This window comes from Etheostoma cragini, chromosome 14 (genome assembly GCF_013103735.1).
Source record: "Etheostoma cragini isolate CJK2018 chromosome 14, CSU_Ecrag_1.0, whole genome shotgun sequence".
Lineage (NCBI taxonomy): Eukaryota > Metazoa > Chordata > Actinopteri > Perciformes > Percidae > Etheostoma > Etheostoma cragini.
The window spans coordinates 22,051,700-22,071,710 of NC_048420.1; the positions used below are offsets into that span (position 1 = coordinate 22,051,700).

At 40.8% G+C, this 20,011-nt stretch overlaps 1 protein-coding gene across 8 annotated transcripts in view; it reads left to right on the forward strand.

Annotated features, from left to right (window-relative positions):
- LOC117957073 (CCR4-NOT transcription complex subunit 3-like) overlaps window positions 1–20,011 on the forward strand; it is a 30,141-nt gene that overhangs the window by 3,281 nt on the left and 6,849 nt on the right. For 4 of the 8 annotated variants that reach the window (XM_034892618.1, XM_034892616.1, XM_034892619.1 and 1 more), the window contains exons 2-15: window positions 162–224; window positions 4,599–4,666; window positions 5,485–5,508; window positions 6,438–6,512; window positions 7,202–7,291; window positions 10,509–10,637; window positions 11,652–11,747; window positions 14,074–14,196; window positions 14,468–14,558; window positions 15,103–15,236; window positions 16,156–16,212; window positions 16,930–17,935; window positions 18,027–18,132; window positions 18,383–18,530. In XM_034892618.1, coding sequence (XP_034748509.1) covers window positions 200–224; window positions 4,599–4,666; window positions 5,485–5,508; window positions 6,438–6,512; window positions 7,202–7,291; window positions 10,509–10,637; window positions 11,652–11,747; window positions 14,074–14,196; window positions 14,468–14,558; window positions 15,103–15,236; window positions 16,156–16,212; window positions 16,930–17,935; window positions 18,027–18,132; window positions 18,383–18,530 — 2,172 coding nt within the window. In that variant the 5' untranslated portion in view covers window positions 162–199. The remainder of the gene's footprint in view (window positions 1–161; window positions 225–4,598; window positions 4,667–5,484; window positions 5,509–6,437; window positions 6,513–7,201; window positions 7,292–10,508; window positions 10,638–11,651; window positions 11,748–14,073; window positions 14,197–14,467; window positions 14,559–15,102; window positions 15,237–16,155; window positions 16,213–16,929; window positions 17,936–18,026; window positions 18,133–18,382; window positions 18,531–20,011) is intronic. The other 4 variants (XM_034892623.1, XM_034892621.1, XM_034892624.1 and 1 more) reach the window with 1 other exon arrangement.

The following is a 20,011-nucleotide window of genomic DNA, read 5'->3' on the forward strand; positions in this document are numbered from 1 at the left end:
TTTCCATCAGTCTTTTTTTTGAACATTTCTTCAATGCACATTATATATTCTTAGGATTATGAAAAAATAACCCTCATGTCTTTGCAGTAGTGTTTATTATTGTGCTCTGGCCCTGTGTACCTAAGACAATAAATACACGTGTTGGTCTCTGTTTTTTACAGTAAAAGAAGGCATGAAGACATCATCCTAGTCATCAGCCATGGCCGATAAAAGGAAACTTCAAGGTGAGAGTGTGTGTGTGCGTGCGTGCGTGCGCGCATGCTTGCGTGCATGCGTATGTGTGTGTGTTTGACGCGCGCACAAAGAAGCATTTCAGAGTCGGTGTGTAATTCCTTTTGATAGCATATTTGTGGCTAACCTCCACCCATCTGTCACTCCAAGTAGGTTAAAAACAAGTGTTTAAAAAAAAATATAAGCGTTTGCAGCTAAACCGGACCACACCTGCCGCTGCTCGGTTGTTGCGTGCTTTGTTGACCTGAAGAAGGGGGGGAAATTATTTTAGTTTCACGCAACTTGGTTGAAAGATTAGGAATTGTAAACAAAAGTCACATGCACACAACAGCTAGCTTGTTTTTGCTGAGTCTTGTAATCTTTCACCCGGCCAGTTTAGAGTTTTTTGGCTTCAGATGGAGTCCAAAATAAATGTGCTTTTAGTTTCGCTAGCTTCATCTCAAACAAGGTGAATTCACCTGAGCTCACTCTAGAGCCAACCGATGTACATTTAATAATAATGTATCCTTTATTAGTCCCACAAGATACTGTGCAGAGATACATAGCTATCGCTTCAATATCCAGTGTTGGGACATCATTTTAGTAATGTAGTATTAATATGATGAGGACCTCGAGTTTCAGGGGAAACCATCAAAAATCCAAAGTTTTCTATTGACTTTACAGAACATTTACCACGATTGTATGCATCTGTGTTTCAGTGTCTATATGTCTATGGATTCTGTTTGTTTTCTTTCCCCGTTTGGGTCCGTTAATTGTGGCCCTTTGCGAGGGACATTGCGTCCGTGTGTGTTTGCAGACATCTGTGCAAGTCTGCTCGTGATCTTGGCGCACGTTCACAGACTTTCAGACACCAGAGCTCGCTTGAGGCTTCAGAAAGACTCACTTTGTTTCTGTGATCACCGTCAGGATCCGAGTCCCCTGCTGCTCTTCTCTTCCTCACTCAGGGCTTTTTTATTCTAAAATTGTAAATTTTACCGGTGACGCTGATGTTGACTGATGTCTGGAACCGTTCACGGTATGGCAGTAACGATACACCAAACCCACGATTTGGTTCACATCACGATTTTTGACCCACGATTTGATACAAATCTAAATTATTATTTTGTTTTTGAGAAAAAAAGAAGCTATTCATATTAAATAACATTCGAAAAACCTGTGTAAACTGACCAAAGAACAACATTAACTGTGCAATATCCAAATGGCAAGGTAATATTTGTTAAAGGTAAAATATGTGTCACCCTAGGGTGTAATATTCGCTGGGGACAGAGGGGACGGGGCACTTTTCAAAATGACATTTGTGTTTTAAATTTGTTTGATATTTTATTTACATGTCCCGGATCAGAGCCTATTTTAAAGCAAAAAGTAATATATCCTTTTCTTAGTTTAGTATACTTCTTTCTGGAAGAATTTGCCATTATGATCATTTAATTATTTTCTGGATTTTGTATCATCTTGGTGCCTAAACATTTTGGGAAATGGGATTCAAATGGAAACACAAACGTCCCGGCCTACAGATCGTATCCTACAGACTAAAGACTATAATATAGAAATATATATATAATATAATATATAATAATATAGAAATATCTTTGTTTGGGACAAATCTTCTCAAAAATCTGACTATACTCATTTTTGATTTAAATAATTTTCAATGATAATAATGTTACAAAATTGATCCTTCCCTCTAATGTCAGATTGCGATATCTGTGAAAATAATCGCAATGAGATATGTTGCTCCTACCGTGCAGCCCTACACCCGACCAAGACCTTCTGCGTGGAGGCAGAAAACCTCGAGGCTCCGCGGTCCCACATAAACGATCCTTTACTTTGATCTTTTTCTAAAACCTGAAGTCTATCACCGCAGGCTTTAAAAAGCACTTTCCTGACAGGATGTATGCGTCTCTGCCAGCATCGTTCATCCCTTCATATGTGCTCCTGTGACTTCTCCGACATTTCAAAAACAAAACATGTATCTCCCCTAAAAAGTCCCAGATCAACCACAAGCACCAACTAGACTATATAATGTATTATTACTGATGTGGACTTTCATCTAAAAATAACACACCCTGCAGCAGAGTCTTAACGCCAAGGCTGTTTAAGGTCAAAATACAGTTTGTTCTCATAACTTGGTCCGTTCTTCACTCCACCGGCGGCTGCAGCTCTCCTCCCCGCTCCTCCGTTAGCGATCGCACAGTTGATCAATTAACTATAAGTGCAACATGACCTATTGGTAGAAGTATTTCACCCATTTCTACTGAGTTGGGGAGGATTTTGAAAGGTGTGTTGAAACACTCAGTCTTTTAGTCGCACGCTGGAGAGAAATCTTTTCATTTCGTCCTCCATGTCTCCTCCAGCGCGCCGAGTCTTCGCTGACTCGACTGCCCACAGCTCCCAGTTCCTACCACACCCGCCTTCAATCTCCCCTTTTCATATGTTGATATATCTTCCTTCTCTTTTCTTCTTTTTCTTCTGTACTGTTCAGGAATTAGTTCAATATTAATTAACCTTTTTCAACCTCTTTTTAATGAGAAAAATAGATTAGGAACATGGATATGTATCGGCAACAAGTATCAAGAGTTTTTTTTATTTTTCTTACACACAAACACTCCCCTCCCAGCCCACTCCACCCCACCACGACTGGACCAAAAAAGAAAGTATTAACAATACAGACAATTATAATAGAGATGCATACTTAGAATTGAAACATGAATAAACAAATATGATTTCTGTGAAGGGCGGCACGCCTTCAAAACTCTATCATGACACACCAAAGTGGAGTACTACAGCCATGTGTTTATATGTAGTGTAACATAGAAAGGGGGCACAATCATTCCTCTGGAGTCAGCCAGGAGGATCACTTACTAGCTTGGAGGTTACTAAAGTATGACAGTAGAGATTCCCACACTTTAATCTTCTCCAGATGTAAAATCAACATACATCCTTAAGCCATATGGCAAGCTCTGTGCTACGAATGATGCCTTGGCCTTTGGAGAACACAGATGGACATTTTTTTGCGGTTTTCTGTCATTTTATAGACCAAAAAAAATACCGATTAATCGAGACGATAATCAGCGGTGAGGATGATCGTTCGTTGCACCCCTTAAGATTATTATTGGGATTACTAGTGGAATTTTTGGGTCCAGGTAAACACACCTAATTGAAAGATAACGTCCCATATGTGTTTTTCAAATCCGCGTTACACACTACAAAAGCCATCAGCGCTGTGGCACATTAAAGAGAAAAAAATTCCATTCTCGATGTGTTCCAAGATGGAAATCAGTAAAAAAAAGCTTTTTTGTGTATACATTCAATAGCAACCAACCATGTAATGTGTGTAATATGAAAAAGTGTGAACTGGTTTGACTTACAACTCTCCACTGTTCAGTGGGGGGTGCCGATTCAACCTTATGTGGCATTTACATATGTTAACGAGAATAAAATGAATAACAGAAACTCCTTTCTGTACAACAACCCGCGTCCTCCAAAGTCCTCCTACGGTTAAATCCACACCCCTCTGAAACAGGTTTAACACGAACCAAACACTATAAGCTTCATGAAGGATTTATTGCAGGACCATAAGGAAATAAAATATATATTTATGAAGCGCTTTTCACAGACAGAAGTAAGTCAGAAAGTGCTTTACAGGGACCAACGCAAGAAACACAATACAGAGTGAGAGCGCGATACACAATCAGTAATGCACAGCAATATTGAAAGTGCCGCCCAGGTGCACTCCGGTCAACCAATCACCCGTCTAACTAGGTTTGTTTTTACTCTGTACGGTCGTATTAGACGGCATTATTTTTAGCTCTGTTTACCTAATAAACTGGCAGCTGGGTGTGCACAGGATCTGTGTTGTGCGTTACCTTTTAAGATATGCATATTTAATGAGGATGTCAAACACAATTTGTGTGTGTGGGTGTCGAGATGCAGATTAGTACCGCCTCATGGGTGAGGCGAGCCGTGGTTGGTCGCTTGTGCAAGTGCACGTTACACACACACACACACACACACACACACACACACACACACACACAGAACATCATCAGAAGGTGTGTTGCTTTTGATTCTCAGCATGTGGCTGTTGCCTCGACTGAAGTAGTACTAAAAAACGTACCTATTAGCAGGTACCAGGTACTTTTTTTTTCTGTAATGGAAAACCAAAAAAGTCAAATGGTTCCGCGCATAGAGGGAAAACGCCATTAGTTACCAGGATTACTTTTCTGGGTCGGCTTATCGGCCAAATCAGCTTTTTTAAAACTGGACCTGAGTGTGTTGATGTTTATATTCACTTTCACATGATTGGTTTTGTTTCCTAGTTGTCTCTAATCCCTTCCTGTTGTTCTGCTCCTCTCTTCTCCCTCCAGGGGAAATAGATCGATGTCTGAAAAAAGTAGCGGAAGGAGTCGAACAGTTTGAAGACATTTGGCAAAAGGTGAGGAAGGATCGTCTTTGGGACTCAACTATCCATTCACTGATCATTGCTTTGATTACTCATTGTAAGAAAAATAGTCCCATATCCACTGTTTCCCAGAGCCCTTTTTTACGATTATACATAAACACTTCACGGAAATGTCTATTAGGATAAAATTATGAAGTCATGACGTTTTCATAACGGTTCACTGTGACATCATAATCTTCTGTAAGGACCCTTTTGAGGCCATTATTAAACGCCATAACTCAGAAACAGAAGGGGAGATTAGAGATTGTGACCATATTTTACATTTGGTCGGATTTTAAAATGGCACGTATTGCATAAAAAATACATTTCATATACATATCATCATCATCATCACTACATATATTATGACTCTGGATGGACATGGATGTAAACTGCACTTGACTGACTGGCGGAAGCAATTAACCACAAGGCGGTAATTCTAGTTTTTGTCTGATCCACAGTCCAAAATAAAAAAAACGAATCAATTATTAATGGTTTTAAACCAAGAAAAGCAGTTCACATTAGAGAAGCTGGACCCAAAAGTGTGTTAAATGTTAGGAAAGTATTCCAAGGCGACGTCTTCACACGTCTTATTTTGTCCCAAACCTAAAGGTAGTCAGTTTAGACTTGGAGGAGACAAGGGAAAGCCAGCAAACGTCCACATTGAGAAGCTGGAACCAGCGAATTGTGGCGTCACAACAAAAAAACAAAAAAAACAGTCTAAACACAATGATCACAAAATTGTTGTTGATTAATTTTCTGCCAATCGTCTGAATTGTTCCAGCCCTAATTGTTATTATTTGTGTTATCAGAATCAGAAAAGGATTTATTGCCAAGTAAGTAACACTTACATGGACTTTGCCTTGGTGGATGGTGCATACATAAACATATTCAAAGGAATTCACACAATAAATGTAAAATAAATGCTAACATAAATATTCTATATACTGTGGTTGGGGAATAAACGCTGACACTCTGGTTAAATTCAGTGTGTGCATGTAACACTTATTTATCTAGAGGGGTGAAGGACGTCAACGAGAAGGGAATGTTTTGGTCCTTTGTAGTAAAATGTCAATCCTTTTCAAATTGTACAGTTTATTATTACTGCATTAGTTTCATTTATTTCCATATTGGCCTCTGAGTTCTGAACAGGCACAGTAGTTTAAAAGCATTTTCTACCATCACCACAACATAATGTACAATACTCGTGACAGCGATGATAAACTGAGCTGTTATTAAAACAGTGCTTGGCCGGGAGCTAACAGCTGCACAGAGGCCCAGATGGTACATCTGTTCTGCTAATAAAGAGGCAGAAAGTTGTCAGTGGTTTAGTTACCAGACATCCCAGTTGCCCCTTCTTCCATCATTATATCCTGTACTGAGTGTAGTGCTAGTTGAATCTTAAGAGACTGGTTTTTAACCCACAAATGTTCATGTTTTGATTTGTATTACATTTATTGTTTTAAAAGTGCATTATCCATCTTTCTCATGTCTGTCTTTGTTCCTTAACTTAATTGTTTCCTCTGCTGCCATAACAACAAACTAATTTCCCCCACAGAGATCAATGGAATTGTCCTGAAATTAATTGAAAGCACAAAGCTAGAACACATTTCAGAATTTGAATTGAACTGAGTATGAGCTAATACGTAATCGACAGGCTGCTGAAACGTGTCCCAGACTGCCTTATCAATATTCACCGCATATGTGAATGTGTTGTCTTAGGACCAGAACTTGTTTGACCCATTTTGCTTCTTCTCCTCCAAAGCTTCACAATGCAGCCAACGCGAACCAGAAAGAGAAATATGAAGCGGACCTCAAGAAAGAGATTAAAAAGCTCCAGGTAAACATAGAGAGACGGTGTGCACACACAAGAGAAAGAGCCCCTCCACTCAAAAATGAGTTTTTCCTTAGGTTTGTCCCGTAAAATATCTGGCCTTGTCTATACTGACTTGTATCTGTCAAAAGTTTGGTGCTAGCGTGACCGTAACCGATTCGAAAGCCCGTCGCTGTCCAATACGCAAAAGTGACACAAATTGCGTCACGCAGGAAATTTACGTTAAACTAAGTATTAATCATAGCAGAGTATTTTTACATAATTTAGATGCCTACTAAAAATCGATAATCGAAATTGATGCCAGGTGGAGAAAGAGTCTAATTTCTAGCCGATTAGTAAGCGAGACAGAAACAGAGATGAGAGGATGAGGTCTGATGCCTTTGAAGTTCAGGCTCTGAAATTGGATGAAAGGACATTGATTGTTGTTAATCTGATAGTGTGTGTGCGTGTTTGTGAGATCTTCACGGCCAGCGGGTGTGTGTGCATCATCTTGGTGTTTCCATGAAGACCAAACTCCAAGCCAAGCCTGTTTGTTGCGTGTAGACACCAAGTTCACCATCCATGACTGTAGAGGACGAGTCTCTGCATGCATCCACTGATGGCTCTGCATCCCTCTGCCTTTCTGTGTCTCTCAATCTCTCTCTCTTTCCCCCCCTCCCCCGCTTTGTTTCGTCTTTCTTCTTCTGATCCCCCAGCGTCTTCGAGACCAGATCAAGACGTGGGTGGCATCCAACGAGATCAAAGACAAAAGGCAGCTAGTAGAGAACCGCAAACTCATAGAAACGGTGAGTAGGACACATAATGTTCATTATAGCACTCCCTCCAGGACCCGTGTATACGCTGGAGGATTGGGATTGTTCCCAACTCTGGAAAGTCTTAAAAAAAAGTCTAATAAATGCATTTGACAAACTGCAGGTTGTATAAATGACTGAATTCTAAATTCTACCTATCTGTGTCATTGACACATCAGGTTATAGATGACCAGTGTACCAAAATGTGTTGACCAATTTTTGACTTCCGTTTTTTTTTTTTTTAAGTAAACACTGATTTCACTCAATATATTGATTAGTTGGGTTGATGTTTTCATTCATGTTCCGGTAACATTGTTTATGTGTAGAAGATATTTTTTGATGTTAAGTTTTCATCTTGGAAACAGCGGCATTTCCAGTGTGTTTGCATATAAAATTATTTATGTTTTAAACTAAAAAGAATTAACGTAATTGTTTTAGTTCTGTCAAGGCCGAAGAGTTGACAGAGTAGCAAAAGCCACAACAGGAAAAAGTCTTTGATTTTCTTATGGTCTTGGGGTGTGTGGGTGAAACATTTGTAATAGCTAAATACACAAATAACAATGCATGTCAGTAGATATTGTTAGAAACCAGGAAACCGTAGCAACACAGTGCACGCCCTTTTCAGATAAAACGTCTGTGTTACCGCCGCCTACTCTCTCTGGCTACTTTTTCTTTTCTTTTCGGTAATGTATGTCTTTAGATTTATGTTAAATCTCAAGAGCGCATAAAACATATCATTTCACACGTGCAGATATTAGTCTTTGCCCATTAATTCAACAAGAGTTGAGAGTGGGCAGGCGGCTGCAGGTGTGAAACAAAACGTAGGTGCAGGGAAAGAATGTATGGAGTGAGCTTATTTTATCACACTGGCAAGATATGAAATAATCCTGATCCGCAGTAATGTCCCCCACAGACAAGGGCAATGCTAGTCCTTAACCAGTGGGCCGTAGGCTCAATCACCATTGTGTTACCTCATTCGATGACAGACAACAACATAAAGCTACAGTGTGTCGTTTCTGTCTACTTCATAAGGAATTCTAAGTAATGACAACAAAACTGTCGGCGCGTCTACATGATACAAGCCCAAAAACATGATGGACTCTTCTTAATTATCTTCCGTCGAGTTTCTGCGCGGGGAAGTCACCGGGCGGCAACATCTTCTGAACATACTCACACTGAGGAATACAGAGAGAGCTTTGTGGAGCTAAAAAAAGCCTTACTTAGCTTTTTAGAAACTCATTTGGCAACAGCTTGGATGTAACTGATATTTAATTAACGGATTCATTCATTAATATCATAAATTTAAACACTAAAGCTTTAACTCTACTGAACTCTGACTTTTCTAGTGCACTAAAGGCTGCTTCTGGAACTCCGCTTGAGTTTTTTAAGCTTGTAAATGTCCCAGGAAACATTGTTCTTCTCATGTTTGACGGCTGTAGTTATTCGTGACTTAGCAGATAAATATTTAGCATTATTATGTAAGTTGCGCACTAAAGCTTTAAACAATTATTATTTAAATGAAAATCCTTAAAATCCCCAATAAATGTTCTAGACTAGAATAAAGTCTGTTTTTTATGTAATGGAGAAATGAAACTTTCATTTAATCAGTCAAAAGTGGAACAGTTATGCTGCTTAAATATATTAAAGCATCCATAGAAACTTGTCAAACCCGTACAGCATGATCTAGTTACCAGAATGCTTTTTCCCCCCCGTATGTTTATATGTGCAGCTTCCAAGTCACGCTATTTTCCTCCCGTAGCTCAAACAATAGCTGTGGAAGCTTCATCTACAGCTCAGACTCAAATACAAGGAATCTCTCATATTGTGTGTTTAAAATGGGATCAACTCAAAGGGATTCCAGTGTAAAAGCTACGACACATCAGACATAATCAGATGAAGACTATGTTTGGAATCCCTAGTGGTTCTTATCCAGACCTCTTTTTCCCCTTTACTTTTTTTAAGTTATATTTTTTTTGTCCTCCAAGTCCTAAAGCCCTCTCTAAAGAGACTAAAATAGCCCTAAAAGCCTCTAAGAAAAACATAAAGCCCACTAAAATAGCCCTAAAATAAAAGATGGTGAAAAAAGTATGCCCAAATAGTTTCTTAGATTATCCCTTTGAATGAAGCGCTTCACCCAGGAGACGCTCATTATGGCGTTCTTCGCAGAGAGCTGGTGAACACGGGAGCTGGTCGGGTATCTTAACACACGTTCTGTTGGCCGCCTGTCGGGAGCCTTTTGATTAAAGGGTTATTGAGAAGGACTGAATGTGAGCCACCTGCCCGCACAATGAGAGACGAGAGCGACTCGCCAGCTCCCTCTGATCTTGATGTGTTGGTTTTTTTTGTTATCCCATAGCTGCTCTCCAAGAATTCCTGTGGTTTGGTTAGTTAACCTGAAATTATAAGAAGCAACTCTGGGTTTGATTGAAATATTTGGACTTGACCAGGAAAACCCAAAGAGGAATGTGACATCTAGAGGGCACTGATGACACAGATACTGTATATACAATCAGAAAAACGTTGATGCGCCTCACCCTTAGGGTCTTAAAGGCCTCGAAAGTGTTCAAATCACGGCTGTGGGTTTTCTACAGGAGAGAAGAGGCTGTAACTACATTCAGTAACAGACGGTATCTGGTCTTGTCCTATTTCTGGTCTGCTGAGTGGGCTTGAATGGCTTTTCTAGTGCCCGACTTCCATTTATTATTGCTGAGTTCCCCTACTTTACAGCTCCCTCATTGTTAAGCTTGTTTAAGAGCAGACAAAAGAGAACAAAGTCTTTCTTTATCTTTGTAAATGTATTTAAAATCCAATTAAAATTTGAATTATTTTGTACTATCAGTAGATCTGCTGCTGTTTTTTTTCTACTAGTTAAATATATAAGATTGTCTTATTTTCAATATTATAATTTTTGTTGTTATCCACGTGTATCAAGAAGTACAGCTCCATCGTTGCTAGGAATATTTAAGAACAGACAAAAGAAAAGAAAACCTGTTCTTCCTTTATTTTTTGCCTCTAAAGGTATTTGTAGAAAAAAAAAATGGTATTTGTCTGATTCTTTGTACTTTGTATCAGAAGATCTGCCGTAAGTTCTACTCCTAGATGATGAAAGATTTGTTTGTTTTATTATAATGTGATCTAGGTGTATTACGAGTACAGCTGTTTTTTTATGAGAGATATGTTTGTGTTTCTGTCTGTGTATGTCTGGCTGCAGCAAATGGAGCGGTTCAAAATAGTGGAGAGAGAAACCAAGACGAAGGCGTACTCTAAAGAAGGTTTGGGTCTGGCCCAGAAGGTGGACCCGGCCCAGAAGGAGAAGGAGGAGGTCGGCACGTGGCTAACGGTGAGTAGCATCATCTCTGGAATAAAGCCCGACCAAAAAAGGATTTTTAAGGCCAATACGAATATTTTGGTTATTTAAAAATCAGATATGCCGATATAGATTTTGAAAAAAAATCCTGAAACGCGTTACAAAACAAACAGATTTCCCTAACATTAGTTATTTGTAGTTATTTAAGAGTTCTCACTAAAATAATATGATAACAGAACAGAGAAACATCCAAATATATTAAAGTTCTGATTAATAAAATGTATAAAATTACAAACTGGTCTTTCCTATTTCTGCTGCAACTAACTGTTTCCAACTATTTGATTTGATGGAATATATTTTTCTAAAAAACAGAACATGATAAATGTACATTTTTTCACAACGATCTAAAGGCAACAGTGACCTGTTTGGCCCTAATTTAACGATCTAAACTCTCGACATGAAGCGCCTGGTGCAGGTGCGTTTAGGGCGTGTACAAATCCACTTTTGCTAGTTTGACTGTGGCAAAAAAAGTAAAAAAAGTGTGTGTGTGTGTGTAACAATCATATTGTGTGTGTGCTGTGCACGGGCCTAGGCACATTTTACTAATGGACTGTTGAAATAATGAAAAGCTGCATTACTGACTTTAGACCAGGTTCTTTGTTGTTAATGACGCGATCACTTTCCTCTGCCTCAAGATAGCAACACACCAAGAATGCACCTAAACTCACCGCCTTGTAAGACCAGCTCGCCCATGGGCGCACAGATGGGCGCTGGGGCATTTGTTATTTAAACAACATGGGCGCAGGATGTTGGCAAAAACTGCGTCTGTCTTAAACTAGCAAATACACTTTCATTGCGCTGCGCTGGGTACAATTAAGGCTCATTTGTGTCCAAGCAACATGTCGGAAAGCCAGAAACTTCCAATTAACTATCAAAAATGATAAAGAAAGCCGGCCAGTCTCAAAGAAGTCAGGATAAATCCAACTTAAAACGTTGTTATAGAACGTCATCCCACTGTTAACGTTTTCTCCTTCTGTTTCCTTCCAGAACACGATCGACACGTTGAACATGCAGGTGGACCAGTTTGAGAGCGAGGTGGAGTCTCTTTCAGTGCAGACGAGGAAAAAGAAAGGAGACAAAGAGGTTGGTGTGTCTTCATCTCTGATCCATTTCACATCATTTCGTTGTTTTTCTCTGTTTATAGCTGACATATCAGTCGGCCCCTTTCGTCTCTTCATCTCCCTCTCTCCTCTCAGCTGGAGAGGTCAGATAGTGTGCTCTGCTTTTATCATCTCTCTCTGCCCTGACAACGATAACCTTGCTGACCACTACTACTTTCACTTTGTCTCTCACTGGCTCACTCAGTCACTCCCTTCTCCAGGGACCCCGCTGATAGAAAACCCTCTCTGGGTTTATCACTGACGACGGGGCTGTCAATTCAAAGAACATGAGGAAAAGGTCCCGCGTACGCCGCTCATACCTGCAATGTTATAAGATTATGTCTCAGAGTATTTAGACTCGACTCCGTTTGGCATCAACATCACTTTCTCTGTAATTGGCTTTTATTTTTAAATCCGTGCAAAGGAATGATTTTATTAATAAGACCCAGAGGGGTTTATTTTTGTGTGTTGGTTAGCTAAGCTGGCCAAAAGCGTAGGACTGCCTCTGTTCCTCCGTGGACGTATTAAAGGGCTGACATGAGTTTCGGGTCTCTGGTTTCACACACGGGATCTTTTTAAAATTTTGTAATGCGATTTGATGGTATTGAGTATTGCGATTTTCTTTTCCTTTTTAACAAAAACAAAAATGAAATAATACACTTTTAGAGACAATATATCACGAGACATTTCTTTAAAAAAAAGAAATTCTAAGAAGAATGCAAGTCAGACAGACATTTAATTAATTTTTAAAGAAGCACATGACATGGATTTTCTGCTTTCCGTCTTTTTAGCTGGAAACGGATATGATGGAGCCGCTGGTACTGAATGAATAGAAAATATTGGTAGAAGAAAATTAAAAAATTGATTCTAGGGAAAAGAGTCAACTCTCAAAATAGTCCAAAGAATCACGATAAATGCATTTTTCTTCTTTCCTGGACTCTTGCTGCTCTGAGAAGTGTATTAGCTGCCATTTGGTACCTTTTAAACAGCTTTAGTTAATCATAGTTAGAGTTAACGGATGAACTGGCTCTGTCTGGATGAAAAAGCTTGTGAACAAAAGTCCAAAACAAGTGAGAAATAAATCTCTAACGCTCGAGTTAGTTGTCCTAGAAGCTTCTTTTTTTTCTTATGTTTTGACCTAAAATTGGAACAAACCCCTTGAACGCCATTTAGTCCTGCATGGGACATTTAATGCAGTCCCATACCTTTCCTTGTTACTTAATGTCGGACCCACATTAGGAGTTCGCATTAAGCCTTTTAGTGCCTGTACATGTATGCTTTCAGCACAGAAACCTCCTCATGGCCCTGACATGTGCTGGTGCACCATTAATATGTATTATAAAGAAACACATTACTATGTTCCACTCTGCTGCTTCCACTCATGCAGTCCAGCAGCCTCCGAACAACATGCATCTAAAGTGGCTCCGCCTGCCTGTGTTAACAGCCGTTAGTGTTTTTATAATCCCATCAGCTCAGCCAGTGACCCACAGAGTTACACGTGGTTCTGTTCTGACGGATTGTTCCAAAATAAACATCCATATATGTTTTTTATTTTCCTCCAAATACCTCGAAGCTCACATATAGCACTAAACGGAAACAAGTTAACAAAACACAGAACATTTGAAGTTTTAAAGTGCTTTGGAACCTGAATCAATTAGCAAGCAAATAAAATATTGAAATCAGAAGTGGTGCTGTGCCTGCGTTTTATGATGCATAAAGCCATAACCTGCACAAATGTAGCCGCTGTACTTTTTATGCGTTTCCTCACTTCTGTAAGTTTTTCTTTAAAAAATATTTTTCCTCCTATTTCAATGAACAATTGATTTTAAGGTTTGTGCTTTGCTTTAGAACAAGGCGGCATATATATCCCCGGCATGTTAAATATGAATTTCTATATCAAATACTACAATTAAAAAGTGCATGTACATTTTAATTTTAATTCTATCTGGGTGGAAAGGCATCTGAATTAACATATAGGCCAGCAGCTCCAGCAGGGGATCCCAGACTTCCCTTTCCCGAGCCACATTAACCAACTCCAGCTGGGGAATGCCAGGCCAGGGTGGAGATATAATCCCTACACCTAGTCCTGGGTCTTCCCTGAGGCCTCAGGGGGGGGCATCCTTACCAGACCACCTCAACTGGTTTTTCGCCCAAGTTGATATTGCTATAACGATATAAACAAAAATAAAAAAATTGACTGTGCAGCTCTATTGTAGACATTGTACGACTGGAAATGTTAACTAACACCAGAAATTGTCTTCTCCCCCTGGTTTTCCTAAACCTTGCCCGCTCTTATTGTGAAAAACCAGGACCGGATTGAGGAGCTGAAGACATTTATTGAAAAGCATCGGCACCACATCCGGATGCTGGAGACCATACTGAGGATGCTGGACAACGACTCCATACAGGTGGACGCCATCAGGAAGATCAAGGTTCGCTTACGTCTTTATAAACAAAGTTTACGGAGAACTCCAAGCCTCCGATGTTTCTGAACTCGCACATAAAGCTCATCTCATGTTTGCCTGGTTTTTTTCTTGTTACAACCGCACAATTTGAATGTCGAACAATGTTTTTTGTTTTTTTTATTATCCTAAGATAACTGCACTGTCACATTGCAAAAATTCTTTTATCTTATCTCTCTTCTCTCTTATCTTTGGATATCAAAGAGTGTTTTGTAGATTATTGATCTCTCTCTTTCTAAAGGATGATGTGGAGTATTATCTAGACTCGTCGCAGGATCCAGACTTTGAGGAGAATGAGTTTCTGTACGACGACCTGGACCTGGAAGAAATTCGTATGTAGAGAAATCGCTGTCATTTTTCAAAGAAGTTTGTTTTGCACAACACACAATACAAGTTGTATAAATTCTGACCAAAGTTCTGACAGTGAAAGCCACACGGGGTCTATATGGACGCTTCATTTAGGACATTGTTCTGGTGCCACCGGAGATTCCCCAGATGTCTGTTTCCTTTTGCTCTCTTGTGTTCTGAACTCCAGATGATTTCTGAGGACTATGGTTTACTGCTTCTTAGATCTGTGCCGGGTAAAGCCGGACAGAAGGAACTTGTTTTGGTGGAACATGTGTACGTTCAAAAGTAGTTTTTTTCGTGAGACAGAAAACTCAAACGGGACAGATATTCTAGCTAGCTGTCTAGAGGAGCAGTTCACCATAGTCCTCATGAATCCACCGGAGTTTAGAACACCAACACAAAGAAAGCGGAAGGTGACTGGTATGCGGCGGCAACGAGCAATCCCAAAAGTGGAAGGTCGAGGATATAGACTAGGTGTAATATAATAAGCCTGAACTCCTCCCTCTCTGCGTCTCTGCTCACCTCCAGCTCAGGCGCTGATTGCCACATCCCCGCCAGGAAACTCCAACTTGGAGGACGAGATCTTCCAGAACTCCAGCAGCACGCCCACCTCCACCACCTCATCTTCACCCATCCCCCCTTCACCTGCCACTTGCACTACGGTAAAAAAACAACACACACACTACTTTTCACTTGCTACCAGCATGTACATTTGCCTTCTTACACTTCATACATTCAGAAAGCGTTTGTGTGTATTTTGTAGGTGTGAAGACGTTTAAATTTGGAGTCACAAGATTACAAATTAAAGAGTAAATTAGACGTCCTGGTTGCTCAGCAGACTAAAGTTTGACTTTGTCATTCATGCGTTTCCATTGACTCACACATTGCCTCAGCTCTTTTTACTCCTAACTGAAACATAGAAATCCTTAAAATACTAGAAATCAATAAAGAAATAGCCCTTGACCCACGGCTTTTCCACCGAAAACAAACGGCCTGTGAGGTTATGTCTTCATTTGCCTTTTGAATGTGTCACTAATAGTGGTAATGATGTAATATTGGAAATATTTGAAAATGAAAGCCGTTGTGGCATTCACGTGGAGTCAAGTCAGGTTAATAACTAAAATGTTAATGTGAGATAATTGCCTTTTGTATCTGCTATCTCTGGCATCTGCTCTTATTGTTCTGCTCCGCTGTCATTATATCATCTGCTCTTCCTCTCCGCCCATATTCAGCATGCACTTAGAGCAGTTATTATAGGGCTGATGTGTATGAACATCTGAAGGCGTGGTGTTATTAAATGCTGCTGACATGAAGTTGGCATGAAAGGGAACGTAAAGGGATGGGATGTAAGCCGCAGTGAACCCTGGGAAATGTGAACTCTAGTCCGTATTGTTGTAAGGAAAGTTTCTGGAAATGGTTGATTCCACTTTGTTTTCCAACAATTTGGACCTTTTGGAGCCTTCTGGTCACAAGAAGTTGTCTGAAAAATTGTAAATCGGTGTGAATTTGTTTTCTTGTTTTCCAGCCCACTGGTCATTCACTTTTTGTTTTGTTAATGTTCATTTGTTTTTGTTTTTTCAGGAGAACTCAGAAGATGACAAGAAGAGGGGACGTTCAACCGACAGTGAAGTCGGTCAGGTGAGTCTAAAGAAGACACTGCATTTAGTGTCCCTCTTTTATCACGGTGTCTGCAACCCCCAGAAATCCCCAGGAAATCCTGTAAAATAAGTTTAGTCTGGTAATCGTTTCATTATGTCCATTATGAAAAACATTGAAACAAATAGATCTGCACACCACGTAGCTTCCTCTTTAGGGTTTTAATGCTGTAAATTGTTTCGAGCACCAGGCTCTTCCTCATACTTTCATGCTCAGATTATAACAGGAGGATCTATTTGGGGGTTTGGCCTGTTGTTGGGACCAAAAAAAAAACGGGCTTATCACTGGGAAATGTTTTTTAATTTCACCGGGTCTTTATGCAAAACATAATTGTCCTAATATCTTAATATAGTAGCCTTAATATGCTGTAACATTCTATAATTTGTTTTATACTTATTAGTTATGAAGTTTTTTTACATGCTTGTTTTTTTACACTTTTCCTTCAGTATGCTACTTGGATATATGTTTTTTATTCCATTACATTTTATGCCCAGGTCACAGGTTGACATGTGACCTTTTTTTTCTCTTTTATAACAAGCCGCCAATGTAAAAAGCCATTAACTAGTAAAACTGTCTGAGTTTAACATTCCGCATATTTAACACTTGTGTTTTTCTTCTCGAACCCGATGCATTATTACGTAACAGCATGAGCAGCACTTCCAACAAGACACAGTAAAAGTCTTCTTCCTTCTTTTCCAGTCACCTGTGAAGAACGGAAACCCGTCTTCCTCGTTATCCTCTTCCTCCTCCTCCTCCTCTTCCTCCTCCTCGTCCTCCTCCTGCTCTTCTTCATCGTCCATCCCGGGCCTGACCTCATCCTCACTCGTCTCTATGGCGACCATCACCGGGGGAGGACTCAGCGGCTCTGGGGGTCTTCACGGCAGCTTAGGGGGTCTCCTCTCCAACACTTCGGCCGGCAGCTACAGCAGCGCCACCCAGCAGCAGCCGCACCCGTCGGCGCAGCAGCAGCAGCAACAGGCCAAAAACTTAGTTGGCCCCGTCTCCTCGGCTCCTATCTCCATCCCCAACTCCTCGACCAACAGCCACCTGATGTCCTCCGCCCCTTCTCCCCCCAATGCCATCACACAGGGGCTCTTCACTTCCAGCTCCCAGGCCCAGGCTCTGTCGGGGCCCACGCCGACCTCCAACAGCCTCGGCCTCAGCCTCGGCCTCTCGCTGGGGAAAGGGGGAATGTCCGGCTGCATCACCACCAGCCCCATGTCCGGGAGCCTCGGCCTGTCAGGGATGCCGGCGTCCCTGAGCAGCATGGCGAGCCTCCTGTCCGGCTCCACCCCCGCACCTTACGCCCAGGCGGCCGCATCGGGAGCAATCGGCTCCGGCCTTCCAGGCTCTCTGGGCGGCATCGGCATCAATCCTACGACGACCCACAGCACAGTGGGCTCCATCGGCAGCGGAAGCATCACGGTCGGTGGGCCAACGTCCTCAACGGGAGGTCTCCTGGGTCCGGCGCCGGGGTTAACCAACGTCGGCTCTGGCATGCTGGGTTTGGGTTCTGGCCAGTCAGGGATGCAGGGGTCTTCCCTGGTGTCACTGAGCCCAGTCGGAGGCTTAGCGCCGGGTAGCGGAGTGGGAGTCATTGGGAGCAACGGAGGCAGCTCTGGATCAGCAGGGAGCGGAGTGGTGGGAGGAAACCTGTCGCTCTCCGTCAGGCCGCCAAGCCAACAGAAGCAGAACGGTAGCACCAGTGAGTATCTGAGTGGCAACCACCAGTGAGCGGAAGATCTATGCTCTTTTTAATTTCCCTTTGACATTGTTATTTTTTTTTAATGTGACAGGTTACAGCGCTGTGGTAGCAGACAGCACAACAGACTCCGCCCTCACCAGTGCCAGCCAATCACAAAGCAGCCAATCCTCGTCTTTGACCTCCCCAGCCAACCAGCCGTGAGTATGGTGGCGCAGGTTACACAGCCCAAATCCCTAAAGCATCAACAATTAAACACTATGGCTGTGCAAATGATCGGAATCTTAATCACGATTACGATTTGGGCTTCCGATAAAGAAATCGGGGGGTTTACTGTTGATTTGCAAACTGTTGCTACAGCAAACCCCCCTCTTGTGTTTTATTTGGGTGTCCTAATGTTGGGTGTCTTTGTTTTGATGTGTTCTCTCAATCTCTTCCTCTCTCCCCCAGTAAGGACACTGGTTCCAGTTTACTGGGCTCTATTTGTATGTCGTCCAGCTCCCCGTCGCCGGCCTTCTACAGCGAGGCCAAAGCGGTGAGCGGCGGCAGCCTGCTGAACGGGCCGCTGTCCTACTCGCAGTCCTCCGACAGCATGAAGGTGAGAATAAGGCGACATATGCACAGAGGCTCTATTTACATGTTTCTATATGTGAAGATTTCACATACAGATTGCAATTTAACTGCAGGTGTAAACTGGGTTACACACACACACACACACACACACACACACACACTCACAATCACTCTATCTTACAGCAGCAAAAATTAATCCATTAGTTGGTAACTATTGAATGAACTACTTTAATAATCAATTGATCCGTTTCAGTCTTTTTTTCTTCAAATTCTTAGATTCCAGCTTCTTAAATGTGAATATTTTTCTAGTTTCCATACTTCTTTGTGACAGTAAACATCTTTGAGTTGTGTACAAAACGAGACATTTGTCTCGTCTTGGGCTTTTGGGAAACACTGATTCACACATTTTATAGACCAATGAACTAAACCATAAAATTAAGAAAATAATTGTCAGATTAATTGACGATTTTAGTAATCGTTATCTATGTGATTTGAGTTTTGTGTAGACACAATGTTGCGTTTGCAAGTTCTCTTCACAAAGATTTAATATCCCAAATCTCCACAGACCATTCATTTGCAGCCAACACGCTCAAAACTGCTTCCTCTATGATTTAATTAATTCTGCCAACGGTGAAATCCAAGTAGGGATTATTGTTGTTATTATTGTTATGGTCTCATTGTGACTAACAACAGATTCTGACAAAACCCAGAAGAAGCAACAAAATTGAAGTAGAGCCCGACCAAAATATATCAGCTGGACGATATTATTGGCCGATACGAGACATTTCCCAATCTAACAGTATTGGCATTTATAATGGCCAATAACATTTTTTGAAATATTCATTTATCAGAATCATTTATAATTACAAATATTGACAGTCAACCATGTTACAGCTATTTTTATACATTTTATCTATCAGGACTTTGATGTTTGTAAATTATTTTAGTGAGAACTCATAAATAACTACAAATAACTAATGTTAGGGAAATCTGTTTACGTTTTGTTACACGTTTCTGGATTTGTTTTTTCTTTTAATATACAGTATGTCGGCCAATATATGGGATTTTTATATATATTAGTATTGGTGATTAAACTCAGCAGACAGAGCATCATGTGTTTGTTGTGCAGCTTCAGTCGCCTTGAGTTAACCTCTCTAAGAAAACATCTCAGATCCCGTGTATAATTCACCATTACACACATTAGCAGTTAAAGTGCACTCTAATCTGTAGCGAACTCACATCTTTGTGCTCTAAGAAAGTTGTTTTATCAGTTAACACTTTCTACTGAATGTTTTTGTAAGACATTGCTGTTTGAAGGTATCTAAGCCAGGAAGGTTTCCAGACCCCCTCACTATATTGTGTTATAGGATTCATTTAAAATTGATTACATTTACTTTTCAGGCAATTCATTGTATGTATGTGTGTGTAGATATAGATATACACTCACCGGCCACTTTATTAGGTACCCCATGCTAGTAACGGGTTGGACCCCCTTTTGCCTTCAGA